The sequence below is a fragment of the Hyaena hyaena genome, unplaced genomic scaffold (genome assembly GCF_003009895.1).
Source record: "Hyaena hyaena isolate Hyena2069 unplaced genomic scaffold, ASM300989v1 scaffold_165, whole genome shotgun sequence".
NCBI classification, from domain to species: Eukaryota; Metazoa; Chordata; class Mammalia; order Carnivora; family Hyaenidae; genus Hyaena; species Hyaena hyaena.
This window is the reverse complement of record NW_024080797.1, coordinates 2,012,174-2,032,080: the sequence shown is the minus strand read 5'-3', so window position 1 is coordinate 2,032,080 and position 19,907 is coordinate 2,012,174. Positions and strand designations below refer to the sequence as shown.

At 47.2% G+C, this 19,907-nt stretch overlaps 1 protein-coding gene across 1 annotated transcript in view; it reads left to right on the top strand.

The window, feature by feature from the left end:
- Window positions 1–17,826, top strand: part of FAM171A1 (family with sequence similarity 171 member A1) — a 141,143-nt gene extending 123,317 nt beyond the window's left edge. The window contains exons 6-8 of the mRNA XM_039240050.1: window positions 11,275–11,391; window positions 14,486–14,600; window positions 15,227–17,826. Coding sequence (XP_039095981.1) covers window positions 11,275–11,391; window positions 14,486–14,600; window positions 15,227–16,928 — 1,934 coding nt within the window. The 3' untranslated portion in view covers window positions 16,929–17,826. The remainder of the gene's footprint in view (window positions 1–11,274; window positions 11,392–14,485; window positions 14,601–15,226) is intronic.
- Window positions 17,827–19,907: the final 2,081 nt, after the last annotated feature.

Genomic DNA, 19,907 nt, shown 5'->3' with positions numbered 1-19,907 from the left:
TGACAGCTCAGAGCCTAGAGCCTGCTTCTGATTCTGTGTCTCCATCTCTCTGCCCCCTCCTCCACTTGTGCTCTGTCTCTCTGTCTCTGTCTCTGTCTCTCTCAAAAATACACATCAAAAAAATTTTTAATATTTAAAATTGCTTGTTTTTACACACGTGCACATACATACACAGGACGCACACATAGAATGTGCTTCATTAGAGGTATCTACAGAAGCACCTTGCTTGCTCTCCAGTATGACATGTAGACAGAGCTGTACCTGGCAGCCCAGTCATGTCAACTATGCAGTTTGAAGTGGGCCTCAGTTCAAGGAGAAGAAACACAGCATTATTTGGGGAAAGCCTTTTCTTTTCCCACCCATTCTTAGCTGAGCTTATCCACTAACAACGCGGGTATTGCTATAAGACAACGTTTTTCACCACTATTCTCAAAGCAACCTGGGAGGCGGGGAGCTACCATCTTTCTTATTAAGAAAGAAGCCAAAACTCTGCACACTCAGCGCGCGCGCGCGCACACACACACACACACACACACACACACAGCACCCCGGGGGGTGCAGAAGGAAAGAAGCAAAACATGATTTCCTTCAGATTCCAGATCCCTCCCTTTTCTAGTAGATCAGATTTTTGTGCATTCCTTCTTCTATGCCAAGACTTGATGTGGCGTACTAGAATAATGGATTGAATCTGGGAATGCAAAACAGCCCATTCCCAGGTGGGTTTAATTTGGCCCATACAGTTGGTTCGGGGGCAGTTGTTTGTTTGCTGTGTTTTAATTTACTGCCAACATTTAAAAATGAAAGATTCCCATGGAATTCTTTTCTTGGCTTCTCTTTCTTAAAAGTCGAGCCGTCCACTCATTTTAGCGAATATTTATTGAACACCTTGTTTGTGCCGTACTTACTCTGCTTCAGGCTCTTGGGATAAAGCAATGATGAGCCAAGCCAGGGAAGGTCTCTATGGATATGAAGCTTTTGTTCTAAATGCAGGAGACCATGAGCCAGTTTGCTTCATAGGATGCAAGTTTTGTACAACTGTTAAGTAGCGTGATGTCAGAGAGGATGCTTGGCTGGTCAGAGCCTTTAGAGAAGTGACACTTGAACTGAGATCCTGTAGACATCTAGGAGCCTAATGGATATATATTTGGGGGAGGGGAACATTCTAGGCAGACAGAAAAAACAGTCAACATAGGTCTTAAGGTTGGGATCTGTTTGGCCACGTCGGCAGCCAGTTCTGTGGGTGGCTCTGCCGTGAGGGCAAGACAGCATCTGTAGGCATTTGAGGAGGTTGCCACCTGCTGTTCTGGCCAGTAGTCTGACATGGGACCAGATTGTTTTTTAAGTAGAGTAGAAATATTTCTGAAGTTGCTTTAAACACCCCATGGCGCCCCATGGCAATATTATGGGAAGCGGCTTCGGGGTTTCCTTGAAAGAATCACCACACCCCCAAAAGTGCAAATAATTTAGAGCTTTGCTACTCAAAGCGTGGGGAGCTCGTTAGAACCACGGACCCACTAAACCTGCATTTTAATAAGGCCTCCGATGTACCAGGCTCTTGAGCAAGCACTGGTTGGGAGCACCTTACCGCATCTGTGCAGATGTTTGTAAACATCTCTGTTATGCTCTCCTTCATTTTGAGTGAGTTTTCTAATGTGGGGGATTAGGGGCTGTGCCTTCTACAGTTCTGGGCAGCTCCCCCCATCCAATCCCTTCTGACATATAATTGCAAGATGGATATTGGATTTAGTGAGTAAAGAACAAAATTTCTCTCCATATGAGCCTAATTAGCCTATACTCTGACACAGAGTATCTGAATAGAAATAGCTACTTTCTAGAAATTTATCCATACCTATTATAAATCCGAAATTCTCTCATTGAACTTTATTAATCCTATTATGTATCCTGATATTTCTGGCTACCTATTTAAGGCATAGGGCTTTCTGTAACTTTGCCAGAATCTTTATGATTTACCTACTTTTCTAAAAACTTGGTTCAGTAAGTCTTCTGATAGCTCAGCTAAAGCTTAAAGGAAAAAAGAAGAATCAGTTGCTTAGATTAAAGTTATTTTTAAGAATCTACTTCTCAAAACTTACCCTAAAATACTCAGGGAACATACTGTAGCTGAACACAGATGCATTTCTTGTTTTAATTTCTAATAATTTAGCATATCTCTGATTTTTGCTTCAAACAGAAGGTCTCTTTGGTTATAGTGAGTTGCCCTTAATTTTATTCTTATTTAAATCAGTCCCAAAATGTACTTGCCTGAAGCCATAAGACTCCAACCATCTGTACATAACTTTTGCTCCTCAGTTTGATTGCTTTCAACAAGAATGGTTGGATAATTGACACCAGGTAAATACTTTGCTGTGGAATTAATAAGGAATGTGTCCCCCCACACAAACTTCATGCAAAGATAATCCCCAAGAAGGAAACATAGCTACCCAAAGGCATGGACTTGAATTTTGGAAAAAATAAGAAGGCTACTCCATAATATCATCATCAGACTTTCTACCCCACTGATAAATGTGGACTTAGGGCCAGTGGAGTTATACTCTCTGATTTTAGCAAGTGATCTTGTCACAGTTCTGTAAAAGCATGCAGTAAAATAGATTTTGACTTTGATGCTTCTATACACACAGCTGGCAGAAAAGTATAGTAGAGGTGATAGCCTTAGATAATGCAAATCAAAGCCCTGAAAAGCAAGGGATTTACATTCTAGAGAAATCCAGTATATTCAGGGATCAGGAAAGACCCTGTGATCAAAACTAGCAAAAATTGGGGCGCCTGGGTGGCTCAGTCAGTTGAGCATCTAACTCTTGAGTCCAGCTCAGGTCATGATCCCAGGGTTGTGGAATTAAGCCCCGCGTTGGGCTCCACACTGAATGTGGAGCCTGCTTAAGATTCTCTCTCCCTCTTCCTTTGCCCTTCTTATCCTGCTTGCATGCTCGCTCCCTCTTGTGCTCTCTCTCTCTCTTAAAAAAAAAAAAAAAAACTGTTAGTAAGCAGCAAACACTTGCTAGGGATCAGAAAGGTACCTACTTCTTAAGAAATTGTTCCCCAAAAAAAGGAAGAAAAAGATGCTTGTTCTGAGAAGGGCCAATGCCCACACCATGCTGAAGGCTGAGCACGAGCTACCATAGGTCGAGTGAGGAGATGGTTAGTGGCCGTGGCCAGCAGCTGGGAGGCAAGACAGTCATGGGTCCCCACCTCTCATCATAAATGTTCCCAAATATCTCACAGTGAAAATTTAGGCACAGGAGTAGAAACAGCTTTATGTCAGTGTGGATACTCAATACTCACCTTTTGACTGATAGAACTTCTCTGAGGTGGATTTTCTCAAGGGCTGTGGGATTTCTTCATGAGTCCCAGCTTACAGACCCAGTAGAATTCACTCCAGTCTCTTTTACGAGAAGTAGACCAATTAGAATACTCAGCTGCACGAAGTAGGACACCCAACTACAAGCACATACCTGATGATCCGTTTCTCCTTTCCACGACACAAGCCACGTGAAACAGCTCCAGGATGGCCTCCAGGGCTGACGGATCTCACCAGCGCCCTTCAGGCCCCTCTGCTGTGCCATCCTCAGCACGCCCAAGTTCACACAGTGGCGGAGCTGGAATTCACGTTCAGGGTTATGTTATGCTGGGGAAGCTGTCCATGCAGTCAGTTGGCCCTTTGTATGCTGGGCTTTCTTCTGCCCCGGGTTCTGAGGTCTGACAGTACCTCCCCATAAGTGCAGTGACTTGTGTCCCGTGTGCACTACCTAATGCACAAGGTGCAGACCTGATATTAGGGCTTTGCACTTGTCAACAAATACTGAGACGAGTTAGTGTGGCTGCTACAATAGGGACTTGCGGGCGGAGTACACTACGTGTGGCCCGCAAGGAGAACGAGGGAAGCCTGAGCCCTTCGGGTTGTAATCAAATTAGACGTGGTTTGAGCCCTTTTTTCATCTGTTAGGATCCGTTTCCCTTTCAGTAGCCATTTGTTGTACTTTTTAACTCACTTGTCTTTTTTTAAACATTTATTTTGAGGGGAAGAGAGAATAGGCACACATATGCATATGGGAGGGGCAGAGAGAGAGAGAGGGAGAAAATCCCAAGCAGGCTCCTTGTGATGTGGGGGCTTGTGAGATCATGACCTGAGCCGAAATCAAGAGTCAGACCAACTGAGCCACCCAGGCACGCCTTAACTCACTTTTCTTTAGATTTTGCAAATAAAGGCTGATTTCATTACTGCTCGGTAACCTAGCAAGAAGGCGCCCTGGGTGATTGCTAAGAGAGCCCATCAGATCTTACAGACCAGTGAAAGGCATGTCTTTTTCTGCCTGTCAATTACTGGTGTAATAATCTTTGTGGTTAAGCATAGCTTCCAAATTAAGAACTCGTGGTACTTTATGTACAATGAACCGTGCCAGCCGAATACATAACGAACTCATTTTTGAAAGATTAGGATGACTTTTTCAACCAAGTATTTATTCTTGAAAATACCTTCCAAGCTTTCTGTTGTGCAAGGTTTAACTCTAGAAAATGAAAATTCAGACAAAAACTGATCTGAAGGTGTAGTGTTGAAGGAAAGAAATACTGAACTTAGATTCAGAACACCACTGTTGGATAACTGGTGTGGTTCCCCGGAGCCTCAAACTGCCTGTGGACATTACTTGGACATGATTTTGATAAAGTGGGTCATCTAGTTCTGGATAGCAGACTGCCCTGGTATAGACGCTGGGGATCTTGGTGGTGAGGGAAACACAAACGCTGAAAGCATTTAGGAAGGGAGGGAAGGAGGAAGGGAAGAAGGAACCAGGAGAGGGGGGGAAGGAAAGAGGGGGAGGAAGGGACAGCAGACCTGGGTATGGGAGGGTGTATCTAACGTAAGAGCAAGCAAGCACAGTCCTCAGCAGGGAACTAAGAGCATCAATGTTTTTTAAAAAAAAATTTTTTTTAGGGGTGCGTGGGTGGCTCGGTTGAGCGTCTGACTTCAGCTCAGGTCATGATCTTGCAGTTCGTGAGTTCGAGCCCCGCAGCAGGCTCTGTGCTGACAGCTCAGAGCCTGGAACCTGCTTCAGATTCTGGGTCTCCCTCTCTCTCTGCCCCTTCCCTGCTTGCAATCTGTCTTTCTTTATATATCAAAAATAAATAAATGGGCGCCTGGGTAGCTTAGTCGGTTAAGCGTCCGACTTTCGCTTAGGTCTTGATCTCGCGGTTTGTGGGTTTGAGCCCCGCGTCGGGCTCTGTGCTGACTGCCAGCTCAGAGCCTGGAGCCTGTTTCAGAGTCTGTGACTCCCTCTCTCTCTGACCCTCCCCTGCTCATGCTGTCTCTCTCTCTCTCTCTCCTAGAAATAAATAAAACATTAAAAAAAAAAAATTAAAAAAAAAAAAAAACTTCCATTTCAAATTTTGGCAAATGAAACCCAAGTTGTATAGAAGAAGAGCTTCCAGACCCTTTTCAGGAGATGTCCTGGGGTCGTCACGGTGGCCAGTGTTGGGGGGGGGGTTCTCTTCACCTTCACGCAGAAAACTTACCTTCTACCTTTTATATATATATTGATCTCTGCGTAAGATTTCATTAAAGGGCGAAAGTTCAAATGCTTTAGAAAACTATTTGAAAACTATTGACCTGGAAGTTTCAGTAATGCAGAATTTCATTCCCTGGTGACGCCAGAGGGGTAGCTATATAAGCTTCACCCAGAGTCCCCAGTGCTAAATGCACCACAGACCTCCGTCACAGCAGAGGCGCACAGAGCCACCAGCCTGCTCCCAGCAGACCCACTAAACAGCTGGCCAGCTGCTCGGGGCATTAGCAGCTGTGTGTGGAGAAGGTGGCCGCCTGGCTGAGCCAGTGGGGTGGGACCTGAGAAATCGCAGGTGCCTGCCTGCACACCATCACCAGGTGACCTGCCCTGACCAGCTGCATGGCTCAGCGGCTGCCTCGACTGTCCACTTATGGAGAGAATCCTGAGAGAGTCTAGCAAGTCCTCCATGGGAGGTGATGGGAAGAGGCTGGAGGGAAGAGGCTGGAGCAAAGACAAAGAGAAGCACAGGCGTGATGTGGGTCTAAGGAAGCAGCCGTGCTGGGCTGCTTTTAGGACATTAGAGGCTTCTCTGTGTCTAGACCACAGAGGAGCCAAGCTTCACCAGGGCAGCCCTTCGTGCACTTATGCCGGCCCAGGGCTGTCCGGAGGCAGGCAGGCAGGGTGGAGAACAGGCAGCTGGAGCTGTCCCCTGTCCACACCGCAGGAGCAACCCGGCCCTCCAGATTCTGTCTGAGCAGTGCCTGAGACACCACCCCCCCATCCCCGGCTTGGAGGGACCCCCAGCAGGTCGCAGGGGCTGAGCTCCTGTGGCCTCACTGAACAGAAGGGACTTGACAGAGGTCTGTTTGTTTGGCTGTCCAGTAGCCCCGGCTCCCTGCTGGTGAGCACTAGAATCTCTTCCTGGGTGTGCGGCTCCGCAGGCGGGGAAGTCGTCCTCATCCCGCGGCCCCAGGGCCTCACACTAATGAGAAGCACGTGTCCCAGCGCACAATCCGTCGATTCTTCAGTCCCCCACAGCTTGCTTCCTCCCACAAAACACAGAAAGTTCGGAAACGGCTTTTGCCAATAACAGCATGATTGTTGAATCCTGAGATAGTGTCAGCCTTTAGTCACTGAAGGCGTGTACGCTTTGCAGGACACTTAGGCCAAAATAAATGCCTCTTTCCCAGCTGGCTGTGTCCCCTTAAGTTGGAATTTAACCACACTTCTGTAAGGATCGCTTTCCCGTGGCCCACACCCACCTTTTCACAGAAGGTCATCTGACACTGCTTTTTGGGCTGCATGTTGGGCTTTCGCTCATTCTCAAGTACTATTCAACTTCTACGCCAAGGAGATTTCTTGGTGCGGAGAAGACAAAAGGAATACAGGACCGGGGCCCAAACTCGCAGAGCCTACAGTCTGATAGAGGAGGCAAGACATTAGCAGCTGAGGCAACATGTGATTTGGAAAAGAAATGCAACAACACATGTCCCAGGAGGGTCAAGACCAGGAAGAGCCTTGAGTTCTGGAGGGACTCCGGACAAGCACATGGCGTGACCTGAATCTTGAAAGATGGGTAGATTTCTGGAAGAGAGAAAAACCACGTGATGGGCGTGTGGGTGGCTCAGTCAGTTAAGTGGCTGGCTCTTGATCCTGGCTCAGATCATGATCTCACGGTTCATGAGTTCGTGCCCCACCTTGGGCTCTGTGCTCACAGCGAGGAGCCCGCTTCAGGTCCTCTGTCTTCCTCTCACTGCCCCTCCCCCTCCTCTCAAATATAAATAAATGTTGAAGGAAAGGAGTGAGGAAGGAAGGAAGGAAGGAAGGAAGGAAGGAAAGAAGACAAGAAGACCCTGTGAGATTAGAGCAGCAGTTCCCAGAAAGCCACAGACTTGGGTGAAGTGTACACTGTGTGAGCTGACATTGAAGGAGCTACGGGGCTGCCGGGATGGGGAGGGGCATGTGGGGAGGAGAGTTCTGACCACACTGTGGCCTCCACTGACAGGGCCCAGTGGCCTCCATTTTTTTCTTCTTTTTTATTAAGTTCTTTATTTTAATTCCAGTTAGTTAACATACAATGTTATATTAGTTTCTGGGGTACAATATGGTGATTCAGCACTTTCATACATCACCCAGTGCTTATCACAAATGTACCCCTTAACCCCCATCACTTATTTAACCCATCCCCCCACCCACCTCCCCTCTGGTAACCAGCAGTTTATTCTCCATATTTAAGAGTCTGTTTCTTGGAGTGCCTGGGTGGCTCAGTCCACTGAGCATCCAATTCTTGATTTTGGCTCAGGTCATGATCCCAGTGTCATGAGATTGAGCCCTGTGTCTGGCTCTGCACTGAGTGTGGAGGCTCTTCAGATTCTCTCTCTCTCCCTCTGCCCCTCTCCCCTGTTCATGTGCTCGCTCTCTAAAATAAAATGAGAAAGAAAAAAAGAATCTGTTTCTTGGTTTGTCTCTCTCTCTTATTTCCTTTGCTCATTTGTTTTGGTTCTTAAATTCCACATGTGAGTGAAATCATATGATATTTGTCTTTTTCTGACTGTCATATTTCCCTTAGCCTAATACTGTCTGGCTCCATCCATGTTGTTGCAGATGGCAAGATTTCATTCTTCTTAATGGCTGAGTAATATTCCATTGTGTATATATCACTTCCTCTTTATCCATGCATCTACTGATGAACGCTTGGGCTCCCTCCATATCTTGCCTATTATAAATAAAGCTGCAATAAACAGGGATGTGTGTATCACTTTGAAATAGTGTTTTTTCTGTTTTTTGGGAGTAAATATCCCAGTAGTACAATTACTGGATCATAGAGTAGTTCTATTGTTAACTTTTTGAGAAACCTCCATGCCATTGTTAATGGCACTGGAATCCCTTCTGAGCCCTTCCCGGACAGACAGTAAACTCCATTCCTGCCCATCCCTTCTGCACCCCCCCCAACCCCCACCTCCATCCCATCCCAAGCATCTTCCAAGCCCACTACCATGTGTGCCTTCCTGCACGCTATTTCCTCCTCATTCTCCCGCCGCCCTCTCCACCCCCTGCTGACAGTGGCTGCCTGTTCTTCAAAACCTGACTCATCCAGAAGCCTCCTCTACCCTCCCTCTGCTCCCAAAGCGCATTCTCCAGTCACTGGCCTTGCTGGCTGTTGCCGCCATCACCACCACTGCTGCCAGACGGGGGCCCTCCGGGCTGGACTGGGGAGTGGGGTATAGCTTGGAGGGATTTTAGAAGTGTTTCTGCATTTGATGTGCTTGAGTTGTAGAAGGCAGAAGCAACTTAGCGGTCAGGCTAGGTGGTTTGAATGAGCAGCAGTTAGGACCCGTGAGCCTCCGGTCCTTCCTTGTGGGTCCCTCCAGCCTAACCTGATATCCACTCCATTTGAAGAGCATCGACTCAAGAATCCATCCTGGAGAAAATCGTGGACCAAAGAGTGCAGGCCGCCTCCTGGCTGAGGTGAAGATCCTGGCAGGGCCGTGTTGTGGGGACAGAGCCACGGGGCATGGGGTGGGGTGTGGAAGTCAGGGGCTCGGCCGCATGGGATCCCCAAGTGGAAAACTGGTGCCCGTCGCCAACAGCCAGCTCCCTGCCTTCAGAGAACCTTTCTTACCAGAGAAAGTCTTTAGCTGAATGTGTCAATGTCCTATGTTTCCATTTCCTCAGCAGCTCTTGTTAAAAAACAAAATTTAGCAGAGTAAATTTGAATACCTAATTGACTTTATTAAATGATTCATGAATTGGGCAGCATCCCATCTAGCCAGTGGAGGGGAGCTCGATAAGAGCTAAATAAGAGAAAGGTTTGTAAAAGCAGGGAGAAGGCCATAAATAAAGGTGGAAAGGATTTTATTAGGAGTGCACTGTTTGGGCAAGGTTGCCCTCCGAAGGGAAACAGAAGGGATCTGTTCGTCAATTCCCCAGTACTGACCTGGAAATTCCATGTTGTCTGGTTAAAGATTACACACCTGTGCCATTGAAGCTGCAGTTAGGTTGGGTCTTCAGTCTTGGTTTTCTGATTTGGGGCCTTCACCTAAGTGACGCCATTTTGGGCCTTTGGTTTTGTTTTTAACGCTCTGTAGAATGAAGCGATGCTCTAAGTAGCCAAATCATCTCTGGGATGGTGTTCATCAGCAAATAAATTGGAATTGGGCATCCTTGTTTTCACACTCACTTTAGAAACTTTCCCATTTGAATTCCTCTTGTCTAATGGGAATGGAGATCCCTTCCCGCCGTGACGCAGCATGTCGCTTGGGAAGGTCAGAAAATGCAAGACACTTGCAGACATCTAGCCTCTCCCTTCTTCCGCCTTTGTTGAACCACTTTCTGAGCAGTGGAGGAGGTGAGCAAGACTGGAGGCTTTGCCATGGGCTCCTTTCCACCCACTGCATTTCGGTGTTGCTATGGCAACTGGTAGGCCATAGCACCAGCGCCAAATATTGTTTCTTTCTTCCAGGGAGAACAATCCACTGTTGACACCTCAGTGACGTGCGTGCACAGGAAGGGCAAGGATTTGGAGACCAGAGGGGAGAATGATTGGTGCACAGTTGGTGCGTTTAGGCCTTGAGTGGACACAGCAACACACATGGCCATTTCAGGAAGTGGGGGATTATGGGAGCAGGCTGAGCAGTGGAGTGTGTGGGCGTCGAGGCAGAGCAGGAGCCCCGTAAAGTGACTTGGCCGCACTGGTGGGCTGGGTGGGTGCCTGTCCCGCTCAGGGGCCTGGCCAGCACTTTCCCTTTGTCTTCTGCTGCCGGCCGCCATCACAGGCCTCAAAGCAAGGTGCCAAGCAGGTGGGCCAGGCGACAGCCAAACAACTTTGGGCAATGGATCTGTGTCTGGAAAACTTAAAAGGTGAAAAAGACTACACCTGTTAGGACAGTTTATAGGAGAATGCAGCAGGGTAGATCAGAAGAAATAGCACTGTCCTCAAGGACTGACAGACAGACAGGCGTAGGTCTTCTCCTCCTCTGCTCTCTACCCCTGAGGGGCCTTAGAAGAGTTCCGTAGCTTCCCAGTCTCCAGGTTCGTTGTCCAAAAAGAAAACGAGTCCTACTCTGTGGCGGTGCTGTGAGAATTATAACGTGTATAAGTCACATCTGCTGTGACCAGCCTGTACCTAGGAGGTGCTCGTTAATGTTAACTGCCAACTAATAACTGAAAGACTGTTCAGACGTCGACATATCTGATATTTCCCAGCATCAGAAGCAACTGGAAGCTTTTTAAGATTTTCACCTAAGCCAGGTTTACTGGGCTAGAATTTGCAAAAATAAGACCAAGGAGTCTATATATTTTTTTGAACTTTCCAGAGTAATTCTGATGTAACCAGTGTATAATCTGGGTGGGACAGGAAATTTGCTTATTTGCTTGAGAATGAAGTGTAGAAACAATGCTGGACTTAACCCTCCTCCTCTTCTTTCCACTCCCCCCACCCTTTATCTTGCTACCTTTATTCTACTTCTAAACTCCAAAGCTTTCTGGTAGAATTATCTGAGTTTGGAAGAAAGATATTTGAGAAAGGGGTGGAAAATAAATTAATCAGAAAAGCAAGGAAACCTTAAAGTTCCTCTCATCCCTGAAACAAGTTGGAAAGAATCTCTTGAAGGTATACGCAATCCCTAGATGACATTTGGACCGTCTTGGCTACCCAATGTGAGACAAACATGACATTTAAGGTGACTTGTACACTACGTGGAAGCCCGAAATAGGGGCTTAGCGTGTGTACAGATGAAGTGTTTTCTGCATCCCACAGGAACGTGGCTGAAGAGTGGTCTGGGCCTCGTGCACCAGGAAGGTAGCCAGCGGACGTGGACGTACATTGCACCTCAGCTGGGGTACTGGGTGGCAGCCATGTCCCCTCCCAACCCAGGTAACACTAAGCTAACACCTGCGATGATGCGCTTTGATTTCTTTGGGGGTTCAGGCTAAGTATGCTTTGGAAAATGACTTCAGTGGGGAGACCTCATGTTACTCAGAAATGGTGGAAGGAGCGCCTGGCTGGTCCAGTCAGTAGAGCATGTGGCTCTTGACCCGGCGGCCGTGAGTTCGAGCCCCACACTGGGTGTAGAGATCACTTTAAAAAAAAATGGTTGAAAGTCTGAAAATCAAATGATGGAACTAAGGTATTTTGTGGGGGTGGGGGAGTTCGGGTTGCGACTCTCCCGTCTAGGATAAGAATAATGTGCTGAATATACTCCTGTTTTGCTCGGACAGCTGCCATAGGGAATTCCTAATCTAAAGCCCACAGGGGTGGTTTAGACCTCCTCCTTAATTCCTGAAACAGCTGTGGCCTGTTGTGAGCGAACACGTGGGGAAGGGCACACTTTAGAGCAGCTAACACACAGTTACCACTGGAGCCTTCTCGGGGCAAAAAGCTTGATTTGAAAGGTTCAGAAACAACCAGTTGCTTTGTCTAAAACAGTAGTCATCTCCATTTAGGACATGTGAATTAACTCATATTTTTTTAAAGCATGACTTTAAAAGAAATCTTTAACCTATACACGCTAATTTATCCCAGTGAACATCCTAGAATTGTTTGTTAAAACAGTCATCTTCAGAAAATTCTTTCCAACGATGGCTTCTGTTGCTCAAAATACCTTTAGAATCTGTACCACTGCAAGCGTTTCACTGGTGGCAAAACTTTATGCTCAGAGGGTCCCTTTGATTTTTCTCAGACACATCTAATAGTCATGCACATCCAGGTCCTATCTACAAAGTAAGTAATTGAGCCAGGTCAAAAATGTGCTATGATTAAAAGCTGCCTTTTGTTCATGAAGGCAATTCGATAAAGGGGGTCCAAAATATTTTAGCAATGGAAGTGTTCCTGGAATGACACTCACATTCCACAAGTAACGGATTTGATGGAGGTGCTGAGAAATCTGCCCCATTTACTTTATATTCCCATGCTATGAAAATGTGCAGTTCACATCTGTGTTTTAAGATTCTGTTTCCCTTCGTGGTCGCATTCTTGTAGCAATATAGGCATGAACCAGGTACAGAAACGCCTCAGTCTCCAAATCACAGATATCTAGAATATGAGTAAGAGTAAAGAAGGAAAGAAAAGAAATTCCTGAAGCACCCAAGTAGAGGCCACAAAGCCCCTGCATTATAGTTAACTTTCACTTTAGATACATTTCAGGGGTGCCTGAGGGGCTCAGTTGGTTGAGCACCGACTTGGGCTCAGGTCATGATCTCACAGTTCATGGGTTCGAGCCCCGTGTTAGGCTCTGTGCTAACAGCTCAGAGCCTGCAGCCTCCCTCTCTCTCTGCCCCTCCTCCCACTCACATTCTGTCTCTGGCCTCTCTCTAAAATTAACAAACATTAAAAAAATTAGATATATTTCAGACAACTGTGATTCTCAGTTTGCCCATCTTGCCACAGATTAATAGACGCTCTGTAAAGAGGGGAGAAAGAACAGCTTGGTATAGGTCCACCAACCCTTCCTAGCAGTGAAAGAAGAGACAAAAATCTATGGAGTGTACGTGACAGGGCCCCTGGTGGCATTTAATGTAGAAACACATATATTAGTAACCTCACAGCCATCCCTTTTATTAAAACAAATTAAAACGATGCTGTGCCTTCGTGAGCCCAAAACCAACAAGAAAATAGTTAGGGTTTTTTCTTTAATTCTCTAGTTAAGAAGGAAACTGAGTACAGCTGTAAATTTTATAGAGAGTTCCATTGGCAGAAGTTAAGGTAATAATATTTTAAGTACCTAAAGGACGGAACTTGAATTATTTGGAAATGATTTTTCTGTGTACCCCAGATTTTTGGTGACTCCCGCCAAGGCATTCCTAGGTCCATGGGGGTTATCTCTGGGTTAAAAAAAAAAAAAAAGGTTTCTCTGAACAATGAAGGGAGTATACAGATGTCAATAATTTTTCCAACTTTGGGCATATTAACTCCACCCACCCCCACTGAAGTGAATTATGTTTGGGAGAGTAATGCTGTTAACTTTCTGAGCTTAAGTCATGTCACTATTGTCAGAAACTAGTAAGCCTTTTTGGGTTTATCTAGCTCTTAAGTGATCTGCCTCCAAAGATTCTTTAAGAAATCTATCCCTTAAAATGTCAAGGATCAGTAAGTAAATGGGTGACGGTGATGCATAGTAATTATAACGATGCTAATCTGACCTAATGGAAAACCACATCCCTTCCTTCGATGCCTGGACACCAGTATGTCCCCAAATGTTATAATTAGGGGATTTTTGTTGTTGCTGTCAATCTGCTGTCAGTGCCATTAGGAGAGATTCTTATTCGTACTGAACATAAACTCCATCTTGGGATTCTTAACGTAAATTAAAAAGAAAGTATGTTTATCTCTGATACTTTGTCTGTAAGTTCTGAAGGAGGTCTGTGACCACATGAGGTTAGCCATTTTGAAAAGGCACGGTAGAGGAAGCCTTTATTTTTAAAAATGGGAGGCATTTTAGAAACACTTGAAAGCCCATCATAAGCTGCGGATTTTTTTTAAGTCCTAGCCAATTTTATATCCTACATTTTAACTGTTCATTTAGGCAAAGGGCTCTCTACACAGTAGGAATTATCCAGGGAAAGTGAGAATAAAATCCTGGGGGGTTTTTGTTTCTCTTACAGTATAAAATCCCCAGAGACTCAGGCCATCTCTCATCTAAGAGTCTCATCATGTTATCATGCATCCGTTTTCTTGTATTTAGAGTGCAGCTCTCTTCTGGGCTCAGGAAGGACGCTTAGCACTGCAGGTAGTGTTGGGGCATCACACTGCTCCCGGCCACAGCTGCTCCGGCGATGGTCGTGGTTATAATCCCTTTTCACTGAGCAAAATTACAGTGATCCGTAAGCATCATCCAAAGGGTATTTGCATCTGGCCCCTTCTCCCCCCACCAGCAAAGAGGAGGAAGGAAAAACCTATGCTCTCAGCTAATGATCCCTCTTATCTCTTAAAGTTTTTCTGCAATCTAAAATGCCCTTTTATGACCTTCTAGGTCCCGTTGCCACTCAGGACATTACCACGTATCACACGGTGTTTCTTTTGGCCATTTTAGGAGGGATGGCTTTCATACTTCTCGTTCTGCTGTGTCTCCTTTTATATTACTGCAGGTAAAGTTTTCCCTTTATAGCAGTATCTTTTTTAATTTGGAATGTCTTGTGCAGGAGTTGATATTGAGGTCTTTTTTTTTTTCTTTTTCTGAATCGAGGTCCTTTTTCGTCTCATGAAAAAAGTCTTGAAGAACTGAACATTTGTCCTGAAAATTGCTAACCAATGAACAGGGTGTGTGTGGGGGGGGGGGGGCATGCTGTTAATAAGGTTGCTCACAGGGAGGAGTTGGGTTTTTTTCTTTTCTTTAAGTTTGACAATTGTCACGATTCGTCCAGAATATTCCTAAACCCTGATGAAGGACGATATTCTCAAGGAACGAGCAGAACTAAAATTCTTTATTTTACTGCCTCGTCTGTTCGGTTTGTGAGAATGTTTGCTGTCGACTCTTGGGTCACCCCTTTTGAACGAATAACGGTTGTAGGTCTAAAAGCCTGAAGGTGAAATCTGCAGACTGTGCTGCTCTGAATCAAAATAAGGCTGCGGGTGTGGGGGGAGAAGCCTTCTGGCTGCTGAGTTGTTGTTTTGTTTCTTCCTGTGGAAACTGGGAATTAGGATCTCGCTTGGAACTTCATACCCCTATGAGAATCTTTAACCTTTGGGTCTGGGTTTTTATCTCTGACCGCAGGCGGAAATGCTTGAAGCCTCGTCAGCACCACAGAAAGCTACAACTTCCGGCGGCGCTGGAGAGTTCCAAAAGAGATCAGTCGACTTCCATGTCTCACATCAACTTGCTGTTTTCGCGTCGGGAGTCCGAGTTCCCTGGCCCGCTCTCCGTCACCGGCCACGGCCGCCCGGACGCCCCCGGCCCAAAGGAGCTGAGGAGCGGGGTCCATCTAGAAATGATGTCTTCCAGCGGAGAAGTGGACATGCACACCCCCATGCTAAAGCTCTCCTACAGTACCTCCCAAGAATTCAGCTCGCGGGAGGAGCTCCTCTCCCACAAGGAAGAGGAAAAGAGCCAAATCTCCTTTGATAACCTGACACCAAGCGGGACGTTGGGCAAAGAGTACCGTAAATCCGTGGAGATTTTCCCCTTAAAGTCCCGGAAATCGGTGGAAAGAGAAGGCCGCGAGTCCCCGGGCAGCAGCGAGTACAGGCGGAGCTACAACGCCGTGCTGTCCCAGCCTTTGTTTGAAAAGCAGGACAGAGACGCTCAGGCGTCCGTGAACCCTATTTCCACGGGAAGCAAGCTCACCCTTCAGGAACACATGCACCCCGCGCCTTCCTCTCCCGAGAAGGACCAGCTGCTGGACCGCAGGCCCACCGAGTGCATGATGTCGCGGTCGGTGGACCACCTGGAGAGACCCACGTCCTTTCCGCGGCCGGGCCAGTTGATCTGCTGTAGTTCGGTTGACCAGGTCAACGACAGCGTTTACAGAAAGGTCCTACCTGCCTTGGTCATCCCCGCGCACTATATGAAACTCCCGGGGGACCATTCGTATGTGGGCCAGCCCCTGGTGGTCCCCGCCGACCAGCAGCTGGAGATCGAAAGACTGCAGGCCGAGCTCTCCAGCCCTCACGCGGGGATCTTCCCGCACCCCTCCTCCCAGCTCCAGGCGCAGCCCCTGTCCTGCCAGGCCATCTCCCAGCAGCACTTGCAGGACGCGGGCGCCCGGGAGTGGACCCCGCAGGGCGCGGCCATGTCGGAGTCCCTCTCCATCCCGGCCTCCCTGAACGACGCGGCCTTGGCGCAGATGAACAGCGAGGTCCAGCTCCTGACCGAGAAGGCTCTGATGGAGCTGGGGGGCGGGAAGCCCCTCCCACACCCGCGCGCGTGGTTCGTCTCCCTGGACGGCAGGTCCAACGCGCACGTCAGACATTCCTACATCGATCTCCAAAGAGCCGGAAGGAACGGAAGCAACGACGCCAGTCTGGATTCGGGCGTGGATATGAACGAGCCGAAATCGGCCCGGAAGGGAAGAGGAGACCCCCTGTCGCTGGCGCAGGGCCACCCGGCCGTCCAGGAGCGGCCGCAGAAGGAGCCGCGCGCCGCGGACAGCGCGTCCTACACGCAGCTCGTGTACCTGGACGACCTGGACCAGAGCGGCAGCGAGTGCGGCACCGCCGTCTGCACCCCCGAGGACAGCGCCCTGCGGTGCCTGCTGGACGGCTCGGGCCGCAGAAGCGGCGGCCAGCTGCCCAGCCTGCGGGAGGAGACGACGAAACGAACTTCGGACGCCCCCCCGGAGCCGCCCGCCGGCCCCGAGCCCGGGAGACCGGCCCAGGAGGACGAGGAGGAGGAAGACGAGGAGGACCAGGGGGAAGACAAGAAGAGCCCCTGGCAGAAGCGGGAAGAGAGACCCCTGATGGCGTTTAACATGAAGTGAGCCGTCACAGCGCCCCCCGGCGGCGGAACCCACTAAAATTGCCAAAAATTCTTTTTCTTAGGGAAGCGTTTACGTGTTTGCGGCGGACGCTCGCTGCCTCGCGGTTCGCTGTGTAAGTGGTAGCGCGGAATTAAAGCTACCGGATGACGTGCGTGGACGCCTCACCTCCAGGGAGACGGCCGAACGGGAGAGTTTGAATGTCGCTCCTGCGTCTCGGACGCGTCTCCTCCCCCCCCGCCCCTCCCCCATCACCTCCCCTCCCCCATCACTTCCCCTCCCCACCCCCCCAACCCAAGACACTGAGAAACCGCGAGTGATGTTGCTCGGCTCTGCTGATAACCTCAGTTCTCCCGCAGGTTCTGGGAACAGATGAGACTCTTTTCACATTGCTTGAATCCATATTTTATCACGATAATGCTCCTGTGACATTATTATTGGGAAATTAGCGTAGCACTTAGTGTCTCGAGGTATGCATTATCTCAAAGGAAAGCTATGCACCGCTGCTTCCTGCTCTTGGTTTCACTTAGGGGTTTTTTTTTGGGAATTTTGGTTTTTGATTCTTTTGGGTGTTTTGTTTTGTTTTGCTTTGGTTAGGTCTCGTTTCGTTTCGGCTTTGCTTTAAAAAAGAAAAAAAACCACACACACCATTGGGTTGTAAAAGATTTTATGCGTTGGTTTTCATCTGTTCCGCTTCTCCGTGGTTTATTTCCGTGTCTCCTTTCGCGAACTCCTGAGTGTCATCTCTTAACATCCAAGCCTTGTTATGAAATCGTACTGAAGTTTTTTATCAGCTGAGAGCCCTTCAATTCTGGTCCCATTAACTCCAAGTGCCTTTTTTACAGTGACAACAGCAGTCCCCTCACCTTTTCTTCTTCTTCTTGTTTGTTTCTTTTCTTAACTCCTTTCATTGAACTGCCTGAATTTTATAAAGTTATTAAATGATACCCCCTTTCTTTAAGCTGCATGCCGCCAAGTGCCCGTTTGTGCTCTGAATTCTCATTTCAACGCAGTGTTCTCTCTCTAGTGCCCATATGTGACGTGGATTCTGTTGAGCTAAGGTAGACTAGAGGACACTTTAGACACCCCCTGCCCTCCTCCATCCCTTCGGCCACTAGCCCCCATTATGGTTTCATTGGCTGTTTGTATATACGGTTATGTATTAACTCGGGAATCCTATGGGCTGAACTTGCTCGCCAGACACGGAGTATGGACTGAGCAAGTGAATGTGACTATTACAGAAATCATATGTACTATCCAAAAGTGCCAGAATGACTCTTCTGTGCATTCTCCTTAAAGAGCTGCTTGGTTATCCAAAAATGAAAATTCAAAATAAATGCTGAAGAAAAAAAAAAAAACTATCTCGTGGTCCTTTTCATTCACTCTGAGTCATTATTTGTTTCAGAGTCGCTATTGCGAATGTGCCCCTTGTTCTTTGGCGGTCTGACATGCTGGTTGTTGGACTTCTGTTCACACACTCCGGGGTAGACACCTAGGAATTTGTGCTGAGGTTAAATTCCACCTTGTGTTTATTTAGTTTACTCTAGAACACAAAGTGACATTTTGTTGTGTTTCAGATAGAGAAAAATGCCTGCACATTACAAAAAAACTAGTGTGTTCTTTAATGTTCAGTACTGACCCACTCGGAATAGTTACAAAAGGTTTCATTAAAATACCAGATCCATCCCAGCTGCGTGAAGCTGTTAGTCACAATCGTTAATGGAGACATCAGAGCATAGAACATGTTGAGCTTAGCTACGTGTACAGTAACAGCTTCGTTACAAAATCTTTATTTGTGAGTTCCACGTGGACAGAAGACCAATCAAACTGCTTTTTATTTCTGAAATGTTGTATATATTTTGCTTTTCAAGAGGAAAAAAAATTGAGATTCCATGAAGTGTTGGGGCATTTAAATGGATGGGAGTCTGGGGCACCTAGGTGGCTCAGTTGGTTAAACGTCAGACTCTTGATTTAGGCTTAGGTCATGATCTGCAGATTTGTGAGATCACACCCCGCATTGGGCTCTGCGCCGAAAGCATGGTGCCTGCTTGGTATTCTCTCTCTCCCTCTCCTCTCTGTCCCTCTGCCTCTCTCTCTCTCTCTCTATCTCTCTCAAAATAAATAAATAAACTTAAATAATAAAAAAAATAAGAATAAATAAATGAATAGGAGTCTGTGGTTTAACAAGTGAGGGACTGTTAAGTTGGGGGTAACTATTCTCACCAGTTGGCAGGTAAGCCCATGCAGACTTCACTGATAAAGGCCATTTTTCTATTGCCTTCCAAAGGAAAAGCAAGTGGCCTCTCCAAGAATACCCTGGGGCAGACGTAGATGACTAGGAGACTCTCAACCCTTTACAGCCCTGCCGAAGGTTGCTACTAATGCAATCATCTCCTTAAAGCATCAGTTTCCAGAATAGCCTCATTTACCATGCGTATTACCTATGAAAAGTAGGTAACAGCCCTGCCGAAGGTTGCTACTAATGCAATCGTCTCCTTAAAGCATCAGTTTCCAGAATAGCCTCATTTACCATGCGTATTACCTATGAAAAGTAGGTAACACGTTTATCTGTCAGAACTGATTATGGGAGATCTGGTGGGACGTTTGGAGGGAGAGGGGCTTTTCTGCCTCCTCTTTATCAGGCAGGACATACCTGGGTTGGCCATGGTTATGGAAAGTATGGAGTAACTAGCACGAGGTCACAAGACATTATGTGCCTAGGAAGACAAGGCAGTGGTGGGTTGGCCAGAAGAAAACTGGTTCTGCCAGAGGTGACTCTTAACCTGTTTTACCCTTGTCTGAAAAGAGGATCAGAGGATGAGGTCTTTGCTCAGGGTACCCCCAGTGATTACCAGACTGGAACTGTCTAGACAGAGCACTATGACTACGGATTTAAACATTTCATTTATGTACCTTCTAGGCCCCTAAGAGTAAAACACGTCTCATTATTACGAGTCAATTATACTGTCTGAAGATCTGAAG